The sequence below is a fragment of the Oculina patagonica genome, chromosome 2 (genome assembly GCF_052425735.1).
Source record: "Oculina patagonica isolate OP01 chromosome 2, crgOcupat, whole genome shotgun sequence".
NCBI classification, from domain to species: Eukaryota; Metazoa; Cnidaria; class Anthozoa; order Scleractinia; family Oculinidae; genus Oculina; species Oculina patagonica.
The window spans coordinates 2,064,321-2,083,146 of NC_135759.1; the positions used below are offsets into that span (position 1 = coordinate 2,064,321).

At 37.8% G+C, this 18,826-nt stretch overlaps 2 protein-coding genes and 1 pseudogene across 2 annotated transcripts in view; 2 read left to right on the plus strand and 1 right to left on the minus strand.

Moving 5' to 3' along the window:
* Positions 1 to 4,546, minus strand: part of LOC144640609 (U5 small nuclear ribonucleoprotein 200 kDa helicase-like) — a 33,308-nt gene extending 28,762 nt beyond the window's left edge. The window contains exons 1-5 of the mRNA XM_078499707.1: positions 4,359 to 4,546; positions 3,086 to 3,249; positions 2,200 to 2,371; positions 1,540 to 1,605; positions 238 to 364 (exon numbers count right to left, since the gene is read on the minus strand). Coding sequence (XP_078355833.1) covers positions 238 to 364; positions 1,540 to 1,605; positions 2,200 to 2,371; positions 3,086 to 3,249; positions 4,359 to 4,403 — 574 coding nt within the window. The 5' untranslated portion in view covers positions 4,404 to 4,546. The remainder of the gene's footprint in view (positions 1 to 237; positions 365 to 1,539; positions 1,606 to 2,199; positions 2,372 to 3,085; positions 3,250 to 4,358) is intronic.
* A 2,587-nt stretch (positions 4,547 to 7,133) lies between these two features.
* LOC144641694 (uncharacterized) lies at positions 7,134 to 9,393 on the plus strand. The gene is made up of 3 exons (XM_078500727.1): positions 7,134 to 7,266; positions 7,567 to 7,632; positions 8,069 to 9,393. Exons 2-3 carry the CDS (start codon positions 7,627 to 7,629, stop codon positions 8,387 to 8,389), a joined length of 327 nt encoding a protein of 108 aa, XP_078356853.1. The 5' UTR covers positions 7,134 to 7,266; positions 7,567 to 7,626; the 3' UTR covers positions 8,390 to 9,393.
* Positions 9,394 to 10,633: 1,240 nt separating this feature from the next.
* Positions 10,634 to 11,545, plus strand: LOC144640619 (trace amine-associated receptor 9-like; annotated as a pseudogene).
* The last annotated feature ends 7,281 nt before the right edge of the window (positions 11,546 to 18,826 follow it).

An 18,826-nucleotide genomic window follows, 5' to 3' on the forward strand; every position in this document is an offset into this window, starting at 1 on the left:
TACAATATACTCACACACACTCATGGTAGTCAAAGTACAGGGTTCTCAATAGAGATTTTGGCAGCCACTGCTGAAAGGTTTTCACCTGTAATGGGGAAAGGCTACATAACTCTAATCTATCTACTGCAGCAGTACTTTTGCAACTGTAACCCTTTCTAGTGACACTCGTAACAGGTACGGGTTACGGGTTCAACTGAGAACCCTGAGTAACACAACTTTTTTCCACTGAAGACTTACCGTCATTCAGCAAACTTCTGTCAACAGAGTAGTCCGTGATTTTCTTTCCCAAGTTCACCAACAATGCGTATCTTTCATCTGGCATTGCACCAAGTAGAGATAAAATCTCCTTCTGTCGTTCTTTATCCTAAGAGATGATAGAAATTGAATCAATTGTACCTACATTGTATGGTAAAAGCACTATTCGGAAAAAGTTATATGTCAACAGAAATAATTAGAAAGTACCTTTAAGAAAGTGTGCAGTCAAAGCTGTTCTTCTATATAACTTGTTGAAAACATGGAACGAGTACAAGCTATTGTCGCAATGTTGGCGCAAGCAAAGAGAATTTACTTTTTGATGAGCAAAATAAAAGAGCATTTTCTAAAAGAAATTGAAAGTATGTTTTCCGTGTTTCTATTGAGTTACAGAAACACTCGTGAAAGTTTGGGTGAATTTGAAAAAGCTGTGGAAACAATCGCCTATCGGCTCGTGTTCCCACAGCATTTCTCGTTCTCCCAAACTTCCACTTGTGTTTCTATAACTTGATAGAAACATGGAACCTGTTTTCTATTTTCTTAACTGTAACCCTTTCACGACCCAGCAATTTACTGATGAATTTGCCAGGATAACCTCCAAGGGTGTGGTTAGTTTTCCTCTCGACATTAAACAGGCACATGGTAACAAACACATGACTGTGGTAAGCAAAGAGAGGGGTGGTTAATGACAAGCTTGAGAACAAGAAACATTTACGTACGTGTTGTGGTTTAAATTTATCCTTGGTCAAAATTTTTCAAACCGGTTTGATTTTCATTTTTCATTGTCTCCTAGTTATTACTGAAACAACAACGGGAAATAAAAATCGAACTGGTTTGAAAAATTTAAACCAAAGATAAATTTAAACCACAACATACAGTATACGTACGCATGTTACTATAAAGTTTACATTTTCTAAGTAAAAAATTTTTCACTATATTTAATTAAAGTTCAACAATCAAATACTGGATTCAATATACTTCACAAAGGGCAACCTTTTCAGACAAAAAAAAAAACAATATAACATAACAATATTTACAGCAGCGACTATTTTGTTTGTGGTCTGTCCCCTTTGAATAAAGTTTAACTTTCATGTGAAACAGATGATAAAATGTGTATACAGCCTTCGATTGATCTTTAGTCCTGACTCAAAATTTCTTGATGCCTTTAACATGATATCCGTTTTAACACTACAAAACAACCTTCAGTTACATGTACGGCAGACACTGAATACTGTTCAGTGGCCACACATGCAACCAAAGTTGAGTTCCTTACAAAAAAATTCATACCTTCATCTTGTCATCTTTCAATGCAACAAGCACTTCATCAGCTGCTCCACACAGAATATCACGAGGCTGAGAAAAAAGAAAACAAAATAAACCAATAAATAAATTAGTTGCTTAGTTTATTACATGAGTATGTAAAAATGTTCTTAAATACAAAAAAATCATTTTCCCAGGCGAAGAGTACATGTACATATTAAATGCCTTTCTACAATACCGCCGCTTGCGTCTAAGCATAAACATGTGCCGCCGAAACATGATCTAATTGGGGATTGGACATGGCATGACTGGTCATCAAACATTTGTAGTTTAGCAGACCATAACACGAGCGTTTGCAAACAAAATGCTTACCATAAACACTGAGTACGGGCAAAACTGTACACTTCACCTGGTACATGTAGTGATTCAAGTGAACCTGCAAATTTATGCATATCAACACAGATCACGATCAACTTTTCGGAAGAAGTCTCTATATCCAATCTTTCTGCCATTTCGAAATCAGAATATGTTGAACTTTCAGTGCAAAAGTTGCTGGTACAGTCTGCGAAAACTTCAAACGTTTGATGACCAATCATGCCATGTTAAATATCCAATTAGATCATGTTTCGGTGGCAGGTGTTCACCCTTAGATGCAAGCGACGGTAAAAAGTTCATCATATCATTTACCTGATCACCAATGGCAGCCTGGATGAAACTGAGGAGGACTTCGTACGTGGATTTGGTTTCTCTGGTTTTCGGCCTGTATCGCACCCCAGCTAAGTCTGATGAGTCGTCTGACAAAAGACTGCTGCTAGCTTTGCTCTTTGTGAAATCCTCCTTTTCCATTAATTTTTGACGTCTGCAAAAAAGGTTAGGTTGTTAAAGAATACTCATAGCAACTGTTGGACTTTAAAATGGGTTTCATATTGTTATGTTTAGAGAGTTTTCCTGTGTATAGTAATATTCTGACTTGTATGCATCAAAAAATTTCAGTCACAGTATCCCGTCCAAATAGACACTCAGAGGGAGACTCTGGGAGACTAGCAGAGAGTGAGGTGTTAAACTAGGTTCTTATGTGTGACACATATCCTCCCATAACGGTAAGACGTAATAATTATGTTGAGATAATAATGTGAATAAATGATACTGATGAGTAGAATGGTGACTTGGATAAAGTGAAATGAATGAAGAATGAAGAAGCATTCTCAAGCCAAATTACCTTATTATAGGAATGTGACAAAGCATTTTAGTTAACATGTTTAACATGCATAAAATTAACATGTTAATAACATGTATCCTTCATTTCCTATACGGTACTCAGAAAATTAAACTATTAAAACAAATTCAAGTCCCTTAATCTTCTTTGCATTCTTTCAACAATGTAAGATTGCATGTTAGTTTACACGCATTTTCCAATATACTCTGTGTTATTTGCTACATGCTTTTGCATCTTTCACGAGGGAAACACAAGTGTAAGTCATGTGTAATATTTATGTAATACACACACTTTACACATGCATAACGCTGCAATACACATGAGTGATACAGTAACACTGTGGCTGCAGTAACTCACTTGGCTTTTTTCTCTTCAGACACAGGAGGTTTGGTCCTCTGGTATTTATCTCCCATCTTAATTCCTCCGATGTGTCCCACAAGCGACACAACCTCTCCTGTTGCCTCATCACGTCCACGGCGCTCAATCAGTGAGCGATCAGCTTGCAATACAAGATTGGAGTTCTATAAGAAATAAAAACAATATTTGAGCTAAATGATAGAGTGTGGCAAATGTAACATAGACTGTTCATTTCATGTTATGCAGGTCTTTAATCTATTTGGCAATGTTTAGAAGACATGAAGGGATCCCAAAAGTAACAGCTTCTTTACAAGTGACAACTCCTTGGAAAGAAACCTTCCTACAAACAAGTGACTTTCAGAAGTTGAAAATGAGATACATTCAAAAGAGAGCCGTTGTTCAAGGCTGTGCTCTAAGAAAAATTACAAGGAGCCCAAAGGTTCTGAACTATGAGATCGAGGATGCCCAGCCTAAAGCTTATATGAAAGAAATAAGATTATCTGGTCACCCAAAGACAAAAGTTAGTCGCCTGAGGCACCCGAGCACCCTTAGAGCACAGTCCTGTTGTTAAACTGGACACCTTTTTAAAAAATGTCAATACAGGACAAAGAGAGTCAGAGATCTGGTTCAAGCACATCCACTTTTCAGAGAGTTGACATCAGGAAGGCATGTCCACCAAGAAATCTGTATGCATCTTTAATACACTGTCATGGAATTAATGTGATTTTCTCTCAAGTGAGCGTCCATCACCATGGGATGAGCACTCAGACTCACTTGTAAAAGTGGAAGGCAAACTAGAAACTTTCCACCTCTACTAACTATGTTTGCACCCACTAAGTGCTTGTACTAGAGTTGTATGCAACTATTTTGAGATCACTTCACTAGTGGTACTTGAGCAGCAAACTTTTGGGAAGTCATGGAATGAAATGCCAAAAATATTGTAGTTTGACCTTTTCTTTTATATGTAAAACGACTGTTGATGGTCAAAACTTAGCTTGCATTATATAACAATCAATAATAACTAAATTTGTGAGCGTTTGACGGTATATAGGAATGGAATAGTCTTGAAAGCTTACACTGGTTTGTAACAGTGAGCTTATAAATTTCCTTACGGGTGAAGTTATATCCCGAAGCAGTATATAAAAGCAACGCATACTATCACGCATAGCACTAGAAAAATGCAATAAGCTGATCTATCAGTCGATCTATCACAATTTCGTCTTGTTTCACAACCACGTGGCCAAAACGCTACAAACTTCGACGCTAAACTCACCGCTTTGTACTCATATTGTAGCGATCTGGCTGTTGCATCCGCCATGACGCTGTTGCAGGTCTAAACCTTGATGATGAGACTTGTCTACAGTTGGTATTATTTGTTGTAGTTGCTCAAAGATGATGGATTTTCACGACAACCATTGGAAGCTTTGCAAGCCAAGATGGCGGCCAAACGTTGTTAGTGCGTATTCTAATGGGAATGTCCGCTGGCCTTATTTTTAAAAAAAAACTGAGTGGAGACTGGGCTCCAACACGCTTTCAGTCAGGCCCAGGTCCTGCTCCAATTGTTTTTTGTCTCTTGGCGCGTATAAAACTTTATGTCATAAAACCTAAAGAATCGAAACCTAAGTCATTCACTACATTGTTATAAAACATCCCGGTTTTGTGACAAAACTTGATAAATGAAGAATTTTTTCTGAATTTTAGTCGTGTTCTTAAAGGGAATAATCAATATGTCGCGGGAATTACGCAGATTTTTGGTCTAAACTGTTCTGAAATAAGTGGTAGGCAACTTTACCCATCAAAGACATTGTCTTTGAACATTAATCTGAAGATATAACCTTTATTTGAGGATACAAATCAAACTTTGGCCTATAAATAATAATTTTTTGAAGGCGCGCGGAAACTACTTGAAAACGTTGGCTAACATTTTAAATTGCAATCCATTTCCATCCGAACCATCCGCGGCATAAGGCATTTTAAAACAGTTTTAGTGATCTAAAATAGCAATTTTTAATAAAAATGGACCATTATTTTTAAGTTTCCTACGACAAATATAAATTTTGGCTGTTCAAAAATCTGTTAAAATCCGTGACATAGTCGCTTTAAATTCCCGTCCTATTTTATGACCATATTTTACATGTTTTTGGATTCTTTATGTGTTGTTTAAACTTTGGCGGCTTAGCTGACACGCTTCAGCGAAAAGGGACAACATTTTGTAGCATAGCTTTTCTAAACACCCTTTCCGCACAAGTTGAAAGCTTGACCTTGATAAGGATAATCCGCGAGAAGAAAGCACGCACAGAGTAACACATAAAAAGATCTAGTAACTCTGCAACTTGGGCTACGCACACTCATGAAATATGGGATGCAAATGTTGTTTTATTGTAAGAAAATTTAATACATTTGCTGCAGTCGCCATGTGGTGACTGAAATTAAATGCTCGCTCGTTCCACCGTTCCTCATTTTCCGAGGCTCTCTATTTCCTTGTTGCAGCAAATTTATCTCGATTCATGACAAGTTTATCTTCTCAAGTTAGATAGGCGTGCGCCGGAAGTGACGTGTTATCTTCCTTGTTACTTCCTTCAGCTTCTTCCCTGATATGATGCCGGTTCTTGGCGGAAGTAGCTGACTTCGTTCCCAAGCCCTTCTCGGTATTCCAATTCAAGAACTGTAGAAAACGCGTAAGTATAATAAGGTTGGGTGAAAAATAAGCTCGCAACTGCTCGTTCCTATCAGAACATAGTTGACTCGGACTTTTTTTTTTACTACCTTTAGAAACTCCACCAACTATAATAAGTTGAAAAAATCTTTGAGCTCGCAACTTAATGAGCGCCTCTCGACATTTTTCCTTCTTTGGTCTATTTTGAATACGGCCACGCCCAGCCGAAGAGAAGCGGAAGTGCTGAAGACAATTACCGGTGAGACTAACAGCAAAACGAGGAAACATGTTTATATAATTGTTTCCTCGTTTTGCCATGGTTCCATGCTGTGCGGAAACACGGACTGTGTCTGCAGTGTAGCAGAAGCAAATTTTCCTTCTTGGAGACAAAAATTGATGGCTGGAAACAATACTTTCCGTGTGACAAAACTAAGAAACATTAGAGAAACATGCGTGCGCTACGAGTGTTTCTGGAAACATGTTTCCTCGTTTTGTCAGGCTTTAAGTTATCATTCAAATTGTCAGCTTGCACTGGGGATACTAGAAAAGAAAACTGTTTCCCATCTCGTCCTCAATTTTTGCAATTCTTTTAAATTGCTTTACTTTAACACTTTCTTTCTTTCTTTTATTCTTCTTATTCCTCAATAAAAGCGTTAATGTTATAGTAGTATTTTAAAAGTAATCAATGTTCCCCTGCCCCACTAGATCCGGTTCCGACTTCCGACTTGCAATATAAAAACATTCAATCGTTTATTTGAAGCCGTTTGTTTTGTTTGTTTGTTTGTAGTTTGTGTGTTTTTTCTCGACATTAATACCACTAGGTCCACATACAATCCCTTGATTTTAAGTAAAAATTCTCGCAACTCTTTCCTCTTCCTTTTTTAGACCACCATGCGTTAGAGAAAAGGAAATAGACAGATTGAAAGGCGTAAAAGTGATCTTTTTGAAAGAAACCGGACATGTTTTTAACCTGTCACCTGGCTGAAACAAAGGTTAACTGAATACGTGATGGTAGCTTAAAAAAGACAGCCCTGTAGGTTTCTACCCTGGATAAAAGTTTGCGTTACTTAATTGTGAGATTTACTTCAGAAAATCTGTTTGCGTAGCGCGATCACCTCTTGTTTTCATGATGTACCTGATTAAGAATCATTCCCAAGCTTGCTTATTTGTTAATTGTCTATTTATTAATTGCTTATTTATTAATTGTCTAAAACATTCAACGAGAAATAACCTATACGCAACACAATTTTTGTGATCATGTTTTTACACCGGAAGTCCTAGCTAAAAAAAATGTTTAACATCAGGAAATGGATATGGGGAGATTCAATCGTATCAAATGTTGTTTTTGAAGAATCGCTTTTTGTTACAGGAAATAATTCAATATATTCAGTGAAACACAGGACGGTCCGAGGCGCATATAAATATTCCCCCTCTGTAGGGTTTTCGGCATTTCCTTATCAACCTCACCGCGGAAAGAGACATCCAGTTTTCAAGAAGACTATTTCCTCGCTCAGTTTGCTATTTGGTGAGTTCAGTCTTTGTATCATGGCTGCAATTTTAGTAATTCATGAAACCATTTTAACTCGATCACCACTCGACACGCTAAAAACGACAATGACTCTCTTCATTTTCTAATAGCAAAGGAGAAAAAAGGTAGATAGATTTGCCAGAAAAACCATAAAAACGGGATGTATTTATACGGAATTAGCGAACGTGGTAGAGCCTAGCAAAGTCTTTGAAATATTTGAAGGTATTTTTGTTTAAGTAAGGAGTTATTCTGAACTAACACTGGCAACACACAATGTTTTGTTATTAATGTTCACAGGAAAACTGCTGCAGAACAGAATAGCTTTTACGCAGAGGAAAAAAGCCAAGGACATAAGAAATGAAGGTATGTGCATATATAAAGTTTCTCAAATTCCAACCTCTATAGCACTAGCGCGCACAAAGGGCGCGCGCAACAGGCACGAAGGAAATTTTAAAAGACGTTCCTAACGAACGGCTGCCAAAGACACTTTCGCTGCTTAAATTCTTCTTAAATATGTAATTTAATCTTTAAACAATTTTCAAACAAGGATATGGAATATAATTCAGTTCTTTTAGCCTTCTCGTTGCATGAAAAGCGATCGTTTATCTTGGCAATAGCGGGAAAGCTAACCGACCACGCAAAATAGAGAGAGAGGCGAGGAAACTGCAGTGTGGCCACTGTTCAGTATTTTTTTCAGCGCGCGACGAAATAACTGTGCATAAAGAGTGTGGCTTATTTCAATTGAAAGGAAAACAGAACATATTTCTCAATGCTGTTTTATTTTGACTTTCCATTTCAGGGTTTCTCTGTTATGGCCGCTTGCCTTCTTCTCGTCGCCATTATCATCATTCCAGACCTGTCTTCCCAACGACGAATTCCAAGGCAGAAAGCAGGCAGCAATGGTTGTGTTAAGTACAGACATTGGCACGCCTCTGGTGTGATTGCCGTTTGTAGACATGTGTCTTTTCAATGCCTGTGTAATATTCCTAGGTACGGTTTCCCGAAATGTCTGCCAGTATATGAGATGAGAACATACAATGTGATAAATGGCTGGAACAGAACCATCACTCTAACTGAACGGGTTACAGTTAATTGTAAATGTGATTCATGTGAGGAATGACCGACCTGACAATTGGAACTGCTTTAAGAAGATCCATGTACAAAAAATGCTAGTTTAAATTTAGAACTGAGTGCGACTAGCGAGAAGATTTATCCTCGCTTTTAAATTAAGAAGTTGAAGCGACCACGACAGCGACGCTGAGGACAACGTCGATTAAAAAGTAAATTTACATTTTACTTTTTTACTTTACTTCACTTAATTACTTTTACTTAACTAAGAATCTTGCGATTGTTTGGATAAATTCAGTTTATCTTTTGGTGTCAGAACTTTCCTCAGCTGAATATTTTAAGACAACATTTAATCCCGAATACAAACTTTGAAAAATTCGCTGTTGTTGTTCACGTTCTCCTTACAACGCAGAATTTGATCATTTCACGTTGTTGTTGTTGTTTTTGATAGAACGGCAAAGAAATGTACAATGATTCATAACGCAAGTGCAGAGCTATTGTACACTTCATTTTAATATTTTGTTTACAACGACGTTCTCGTCGCCATTTTCTGCTGTGGTTTGCTTAAACATTATGTTTGCGCATTAAAGGTATCCTTAGCTATAACTATAGGTTTCCCAAGCGTTCGCTAGCCAAGAGTACCCATGGCAAAGTAAATTGCGAAATCGTAAACCAAACAATCTTAACGCTGTAAAACATCATTTCAAACGATCCCACAACTTTCTAATATGGTTTGGGGGATGAATAAATGGACATTTAAAGGTCTGTAAAGACGACGGGACGAGTTGTGTCCCAATATTTGGCATGCTTAAGACTTACAGGTTTCAGTGCGCAAAGACGTTGCGATTTGACAGCGTCGAAGGCGTAGTCTCAGAGATTGGGGATGTAGTATGCGTTGTAGTGAATTAACCTGAAGTATATTCATTGCATTTAATTTATTATGAGAGTAATTGACAAAATGACAAGGTTCAGTTTGACTACTGCGATAAATTTTATTCACTGTGTATCTTCGTATCCATGTAAAAACCAAGTCACTGAAATAAAAAGACTGTACATGTTGAATCGTTCAGTTTGTTTCAAATGTAAGACGGTGAGAAATGGGGATTGAAAAAGGGGGTAAGAAATCAACTAGTCTAATGATAGAGCGGTTTCACTTGAGTGTCGAAATTAGTTTGCGTTTGCTTTGGTTTTGCATTACTACGCTAAGAGATTGGTTTAAAAATCTCGCGTCAATTCTTAGCCAATGAGAAGTAAAACCAAAACCAATCGTGACTCGCTCACGCACGTTTTCCCGCGCTTCGTGCCAGCGACATGTATTTGTTTCGAGTTTTGATTGGCTGACTGAATTGTCTGTGTCCTTTGTGATGGGCCAGAGTAGTAACTTTGGATTTGGTTTTACTACACTCAATTGAAAACTGCTCTAGGCCTGTTTTAAAGCAGTTGGCCAGGCATGTAATTCTACAAAAAAGCTTGTTACGCCCCTGGTCGAGCATTCATTAATAAAATTATTTCAGCATCAAGTGATGTAGTGTAACAATATCAATCAGTCAACGCAGAAGTGCCGTTGTGACCATTACCAGCCTTAATTAAAATTGCACAAATAAAATAGAAATTTGACACGCAAAACCTGGATATTTGCTTTGAAAGCATATCTAGTCGACATCTACTAAAGGAAAATTTATTAATTAAATCGATTAGAATTGGCGGTAAAAAACTTTCACTTACTTTCCTTAGTGCTGAATCTAACATAATAGAAGAGATAACAAAAGATCGAAGCTCTTAATATTCCCTTTATTGAATTCCATTCTAAACCTCACTTGGTGAAAATAATGAGTGAAAGTAGCGCACAAGTTGTCTACTTCAATGCATTATTATTTCAGTTCACTAACGAATTAACTGAGCTCGCAAATTGACAGGAAAGTATGAAAAGTTATGCTATTTTCTATTCAGTCATTTTTTTCTTGCCTATAAGCGAGCATAAACTCTCCACTACGTACTTACTCTGGACAAAACCATCAGACCTTACTCCATCTTCTGTGAAAGCTTGGAACATCCATTCGTTTTCTAAAACAAAAGAAAAATCATTAAAACAGGCAAATGTATAAGTAAGGTTTAAGTGGAAGACTTCATCCGGTACTAATTAATTGTCAAATTATTACATTGACAAGAAAAATAACTATAGTATAATTTTCCTGTGGTGCTTCACAGCAGAACAGTTTAACACGACACAGAGTCCATAACGAGCTCCGCCGTCCACAGTCAGAGTCAGATTTAACAAGCCCTGAACTCCACAGCAATGTATAACAACACAGATCAAAGCAATGATCCCACAGCAGGGAGCGAAAGTTTCGCCGCGTTTTATATCGTGGTTTGCGTCTTAAACGCGGTATTCTCGTTAACGGCGCTTGTTGGAAATTTTCTTGCCCTCGGCGCAATTTGGAGGACAGCAACGCTTCATCTACCAACAAATGTTCTACTTTTTGGATTGTCTTTGTCCGACCTGGGCGTTGGTCTTATTATTCAGCCGTTGTTCGTTGCGGTTGTGGCTTACGAATTGAGCTCAGGAAGATATCCAAGCGAACTGTGGCTAATCTTTAGAATAATACAGGCCGTCTTCGTCCCAGCTACCATCCTGACCCTCACGTCTGTAAGTGTAGAAAGGTGCCTCGCTCTGTTACTGCATCTGAAATACGCTGCTATCGTTACCGTCAAGAAGACCATACTGGCTCTCTGCCTCATCTGGGTAATAAGCGTGGTATACGCTTTAACAGTTGTTATAGACGGTGACACACATCGCCATATTGTCATAATCGTTATAGCCTTCTGCATCGTAATAAATATATTAACGTATTCAACGATATATCGCATTTGTCGACGCCACCGAATTCAGATTCGAAATCAAGCACAGCGCAACAAGATCCCGAGGCCTTTGACATGAAACGCTACAGAAAATCTCTTTTCACTATGATAGTATTGCTAATTGTACTGATTATCTGTTATTTTCCTTATATTTTCTTGCGCGCTGTTTCTAGATCTAGCTTCACAAGTTGGTCCCCATCTTACAGGTCTTTGATGATGCGATGGTCAGCTATCGCTTGTTTATTTTAACTCGACCATCAATCCCCTGGTTTACTGTTGGCGACTGCCAGCAATGCGCGTTGCTATGAAACAGTTTTTGAAATCATTGGTTGATCGCCACGCAATTTGAAGTCATTAGAGAGATTAAGCATGACGTTTATTTTTCCCGCGAACGGCAAAATTTTAACTTCTGCCGCTCTCCGTTTGGCCCCTTACTCGGACTGAATGAGTAGTTTTGTGTTTGTTGCGAACGTGGGATTTTTCTCCTATTTTTATGAAGGATTAATTTTAGAATTCGATAAAAAGGTAACGAATTGAAAGGCAAGCTCGCGTTTGCCATATTAACGTCATGCTAATCTTTCTATTTACCTTAGAGCGGTTTGTCGTGAAACCAAAACCAAAGTAAATTACTCTCAGGCTGGCCAATCACAAAGGACATAGACAATCCAGTGAGCCAATCAAAACTCGAAGCAAATATATGTAGCTGGCACGAAGTGCGGGAAAACGTGCGCTGCGAGTGACGATTAGTTTTAGTTTTACTTCTGGTTGGATGAGAAAGTGGCGCTTGTTTTTTAAACCAATCACTGAGCGTAGTTTTTCAGTTTACAGCGGTCAAACGTCCCGCGCGTGGGCAGTTTCCGCCAAAACAGCTTCAAACTTCTCCATACAAACCTTTTAAATTTCCGAAAACTTTCGCTTTAAAGCCAAAAGTTAACGCCGTCCCTGGAAAGTTTAGGTTTATACGCTGCTTATATGCATTGGAAATTTGCTAATTGATCTCCACTGAGTTTCCCAGCTTGAAATTTTCTTTCACCGTGCTATTTCTTTAACGTTTTCCTACAAAGCTAATGAGAATTTATTTGATACTTAAGTGAAAACCGCTCTTGAACTTAAAACAGTTATTCAGTATAACAATATGTACAAATGGAACGATAGATAGATAACGAGTTCTAAAAGAACATGAATATGTAAGATCAGTAACGATAACATGAAATAATTTTTTGTAATTAAGAAATTAAGTGCAATTAAGTCAACGCTGTAAAATATGTGTCTTATACTTACTCAAATAAAGTAAATAAACAGGCTTTCAAGATTTTTTTGGTCCCTGTTGAAAGTCAATCAATCATTAAAAAAACTCATCAATAATTCATAAAGGAAATACAAAAGAAATTAATGTTTAATGAGTGTCTTTATATCTGATAAAGACACGGCTAAACTTTACGTCCAATTTTCTAGGCCAAAATAACCCCAAATCTTAATATTAGTGCAAGAACGAGTTGATCAACATCAGAAGATTTTTAAGCCGTTCAATAAATTCGCAGTTCGTGTTTTATCAGTCTAAAACACTCGGCTGCGCCTCGTGTTTTAAACTTGATAAAACATTGCTGCTCATTTATTAAACATTACATCAATCATCAACCAGTCAGGCAATCAATCAATCAATCAATCAATCAATCAAACTAATGAACTTGTGGCCCCCTTAAAAATAAAAAAAGGCAGCCTCGAGCCAAGCGGCCCATACTGCCGGAGCTTATCCCGGTTTCTGTAGCATTAAGCAGCTAGGAATATTTCTATTCCCCCCTAAATGGGATGCTAGTCCATCGCAGGGTACCCCCAGCATTATGTCGCCAGTACCCATTTATACACCTGGGTGGAGAGAGCAACTGTGAGAGTAAAGTGTCTTGCTCAGAACACAACACAGTGCCCCTGCCAGGGCTCGAACCCGGACCGCTCGATCCGGAGTCTGGCACAATACCCATAAGGCCACCGCGCCTCCCATCCCCTTAAAATAGCTGAGTATCAAATCAATAGTACAAATCATTAAGCATCAACTAATCTACCATCCTTTATTTAACGTGGTGATACGGTTAGCTATAGATACAACAACTTTTAAGCCACAGCTACCCTACGAGATAAATAGATAGATAGTTTTATATTGAAGCTTTAAAATTGCAGCAAGAGGCTGAATTAGATAAAACTTTACAAATGTACAAATGTTAAACGCTAAAAAAATATCTAAAAGATGATCTGTTTACAAAAAAACAAGCTTAAAAAGTTGAATTAATTAAGTTAAAAAAGTTTAAAATACAAGTAAAAGCAAAAAGGAAAAAGACGACTATTTACAATTACTATTAAAAAAAACTGTTTTTCAACCTCTTCGTTTGCAATACGAACTTTAAGTTTATCAAGTCACGGACACTGACTTTTCCTAATTGGAAATATTTTTTATAAGATTAGCTTTATTTCGGTTAAGATTGATAACTGTCGGCTCAGAATCGGAGAAAAATTAATAGGTTAGAGGAACTTTCCGATCGGAGACAGAACCAAACCGTCAAAGTGTTTCTGGATATAAACAATAACCCTGAGCACAAATAAATTCCGCCCAACAAATGAATTTTAATCTAAGAAATAGCAGACGATTCCACATACCCGTCATTTTCTCCGATTCTGATTAATTTAAATTGATCACTTGACACGACCGTCCGAGAAAAATGCCCGGATGGATAGTGCTCGCACGTGAAAGTTTTTTGTAAAAAAGAGTGCCGGCAGACAAAAAAAGACACAAAAACCCCACCAAATCACTATTTAGTGGTTTCTTTTTTTTTTTCGTTTTTAAATTCGGCAAAGAGTTTTTATCACGAAAAGTAAAAAATAATTCACGATGCTCGATTTTGAATGGGCGCACGGAAGAAAATAGTGGTGAAAAATAAAAACAATAGAGTGTTTCTTCTCGGAACTATCGGTCTGATAGTTGCTCCTTGGGAATTGATGTTCTTAAAACAGCAAGCGCCGAAGCTTCGCTTCTCGGCTAATATTTGTTTTAAGAACATCAAATTTCCGCGATAGATGACGAGTGGGAAAACTATTCTCATGGCGCGCCTTTGTAAGCCCTCCAGCTCCTCCGACAGATAGTTTAGGAGTGAATTGTGGAAAAATGGGGAAGCGTATTCTATGACTGATCAGGCGCGTAGCTGAGGTTTTTGGAAGGGTGTTCGTATTGACAGGAATATTTATTGGGGGGTTATTAAATACGAGCGCCGAAGGCGCGAGCCTCTATGGGGGTCTGGGGGCATGTCCCCCCAGAATCATTGAATGTAGAGGCCCGGAAATGCTATTTTCAGCATTGTGCACGTCAATATTTCAAACTCGATGGAGTTCAAAATAACAGGTATTTTTAGTCATAACAACAAAATTTCCGGCATTTTGTTAACTTGATACATTCATACATACATACCGGCTTAGTACACTACATCTTAGGGTTAATGCTTAAGCCCCACCCCCTAGCCTCTCACGCAGTCCTTCTTAGGGGCGATCAACACGATCGCCCCTAAGAAGACTGCGTGGGAGGCTATCCACCCCCCGGCTCTACCTTCAATGTACTAAAAGAAGCGTCAAAGCGTCAATATGCACTAAATATGGACGTATCACCTGGGTCCCCCGAAATTGAGAGCCAGTGAGGAGAGCCCATTCTCCTAACAATTTAATACTTTCCCGATACTTTTAGCGTTTTCTTTAAAAGCTGCAACACTCAAAGTTTGTTTTCCATTCCCCCACTATTTGCTAAAAGCTGAAAATCAACAGTTTGTGTTTTCAGTCCTCTATTATTGACCTCCAAAGGGGGTCGTTCGAACCCCTCGAACCCCCCCCCCCCTCCTACGCGCCTGCTGATCGGATACATGTGGTGTAAAACGTCACAAGTTCCTTCGTTGCAACTCTCGCCCTCTTCAACTGCTTGAGAAAGTAGAGCCTTGCGAGATTTGCGGATTTTCCTGCACGGACAGTTTCAGATTTTGAAATGTTCAGACCAAGTAGCTTGTTATGGACCCACTATAGCCTTGCCGTTTTAAAGGGAAATTTAAATAAATTTTATTTTTTACGCCTTTCATAAAGATATTAAAATTCAAGCAAGCAAACCGTCTACGATCTCCTACCGGTATAGTTGATAATGAGTATTAATCGGTTTGAAAATAGAAAATAAATTAAAACAGAGACCGATAATAAATATCGGCTGCCAAACCAGCCCTGATTTATCTATCCTCGTTCATTCAGTTTTCTAAAGATAAATCATTTATTAGAGGCCCGAGGAAAGGAAGGATGGAACCCGAAGAAATTGGGTATAAAACTCATTTGGATGAGAAAAAGAAAACAATAACTAGCATATATGAAAAAATATCGTAAAAATGCAAAGTTCTCGATATTCCTATAAGAGCAATTTTCAATGCTTTGAATCGAAATAAACGTAGAATAATAGCTTTATCTTTCTTCTTTCAAGCATCAGGCACTTTTAATTTTTTCTAGCTATCTTAAGATTTACATCGCCTTTTAAAATATTGCTCTATCAAGCACTTCGGGAAACGGCAAAAACTGAGAAACTTTAGAGGCCGAAAAAGCACCTTGATATGTCCGATAGCGAGTTAAACTAAACACTGTGCAAAAGCTCGATGTCTCTACTATTATAATATCAAATAAAAAATCTGGGTACTCGAGATTCACACCCATAAGAAACGAAAGTTCACGACGTATTCGTGCGTATTTGCATATTCTTATTTTGAAAGACGTCCCCCGCTAAGAGATCTGCTTCGCTTTATTTCCATTTGGAAGAAATGATTGCAAAAATAAAGCAAGTTTAAACTCGCTTTTATTTTTCGTCTTATGCTATACTTAGGTTATATAGAGGTTCAGAAAGAAGAAAAGAGTAAAAATTATCGACTGAGTTCCTCATTGCGTGACCTGTGTCACGTGCATGTTCTGAAATTTTTGTCAAAGATCGGAGGAAAGATTATTAGTTTGTTTAGATTCTGGCACTTCAAAATTTAAGAAATAAACAGTTAGATCATTTCATTCACTTACCTGAAATTGGAATATATAAATATTTTATTTACTCACGTTACTTAAGTCAAAAATAGAACGCATGCATGTAGTAAGGAATTATTAATTAACTTGGAAGTTTACTTTTTAGTGTACATAAATGTACACAAATATTAAAACTGTCATGTACATATATCGCCGTTCTTCCGTTCAGTTGTCATGTATGGAATAAAATGCCAAAAGTTTTCTATCTTGTTTTACAATAACTATAAAAAAAAGTCTTTGATCGTGCAAAATCCATTCATTCCGTCAGATCACAAAATTAAATTAAACTTTCCTTTGAGAGACCGAACACGTACACAGCGACAGGACATTTAACACGAAAGCAAGAACTTTCTCGGCTAAAATTCAAAACTATAATGCCCCTTTGCAGTTTTGCCTCTTTTGTTGGTGGGGCTTGTGGCCCAAGCCCACACAATCCAGAAGTTGTTCAATATGTAAATTTAAAAGACTGTGACCTGGATGTCAAAGCACATTTAAAGTATTGTAACATCTTGACCAATACGGACAGCATTGATAACGAAAAAAATTGTTGCTTACCCGTGCAGGTAAGGTTAAATGAATATTTTTTTCTTGGAATCACACTACTGTATAACTAAACTGTGAATTGATACAAGCTGACCTATCCGATACATCTAGGGATTTTCGTAGGGCAAGAATGCCAAGAATACATGACGATTTGCCCAAAGCACAGAAATACGCTCGGTATTCGCTGGCGAACTGGGAAGACAAAATGTTCTGTACCAACTGAAGTTGCGGGTCACAAGTCCTCCTTTACCCGGGGTGACCGAGGAATAGATAGCAAGAAATCTTGGTTTGTGTTTAAAGAAACGGGCATGCTTGTTCCAGCAAGTTTAAGTTGCAATCCGTACGTTTTCATCCGAGCCATCCGCAGCCAAAGATGCGCGTAAACAGCTTAACAGCTTCAATGCTCTAATATATAAAATGGACTATTATTTTTAGGTTTCCTGCGACACAAATTTTAATTTCGGGCTGTTCAAAAATCTGGTAAAATCCGTGACATATATATAGTCGCTTTGGATAATTAGTTATTGTAGTCACTGACTTCTCATTCGCTAAGAGCCTAGAGTAAATTATAATTCTGGGAATCGACGCAACATACAGATTATTCACTAATCTTCTAACAGCTTAGTGAATAATCTGTAGGTTGCATTGATGTCCAGAATTAACTGAATACAAGAAAAGATTGCGAGACATGTGCATGTGACATTCCAACGTAATTTTATTAAAATGAGCCAATCAGAGGGAGATCGCTCGTCCTTCGCTCGAGCTCACGTGTCACTTCGTTCGCAGAATGGTAATTTCTAGCGGCTGCCGGCGTTGCAAGTTGCAAATAAAAATTGCGGACGTGTGACTCTCCTTCGTCAAATTGCAATGATTTTAGTCATCATCGCTGCGTTACAAGTTTTAAGGAAAATTGCCCCGTGAAACATGTCCTTAATCAGTAGGTTACGCCGATTCCCAGAATTAATTAACTGTAGGCTCTTATACACGTAAACAAATTAACGGCAAACAATTTCAACATTTGTGTCCTTCTCGTCTTCCGGCTGCTGGATGCTTTCTTCCTTAAGGTTTTCGTGGAACAGCTCCTTCGCAATTTTTGGTAGCTTCTTTTTGTTGTCCGTTTCTTTCTGTTTCACAAGTTTTTAAATTTTCATCGGTCGAATTGAAGAAGCGAATCAGTGAACCATGAATTCACTTCACTTTCATATAAAAGCAATTATTAATTCGGTTTTTGCTATAATTAGAATTATCAAGGTCTCCATTAGTGTTATCAGCACTTGTTTTGGCCTTGATTTGCAAAAGCCTCATCCGCACGGACTGAGTGATACGAAGGTTTAAAGGATCTCAGCTAGCCGATGGATGCAAATGTATGTCAAGTTAGATTGGAGATTGTACGCTTTGATATTTTTCCAAGCAGTTTTTCCATTTTCACGGAATGAATAATTTTTGTGGCTGTTTTATACAGGATACAAAACTTCAAAACTCTCCTCAAGTTAACGGCAATAACATGAAATCTTAGCTTTGAGTAAAACTTAAAGGTCAAACTTGCCGGAAACTTGAACTTGATATTGCTATAACTTGATATTATCTTAAGCAAGGATTGTAAATATCAACATACCGCAAGCCTTCCCTTTTTTAGTAAGAAAACGGACGTTTGCGACTAAGTGCCTTAAACTAATAGTAATACCATGCTCTAAATAGTGGAAGTTTTAAAGCATAAAGAAGTTAGTTTATACTTTTGTTGAATTGTTAATAAAAATATATTAATAGCGTGACGCGGGTCACGTAATGGCGACTACTCTCAATCTAATTTGTAAATTTATATTCGGTAAATGTTAACAGAATGTTAGCGCAAACCAAGATTGATATAGAACAGAATAAAAAACACGCTATGATGTCTATTTCTTGAAAATCGTAGCCTACAAATGGAAATAAAACAGACCAGAACAGTCAACGGAGGACGTCTTTATAAAATAGCATTATGCAAATTAGACACGAGTACGTCGTGAACTTGCGT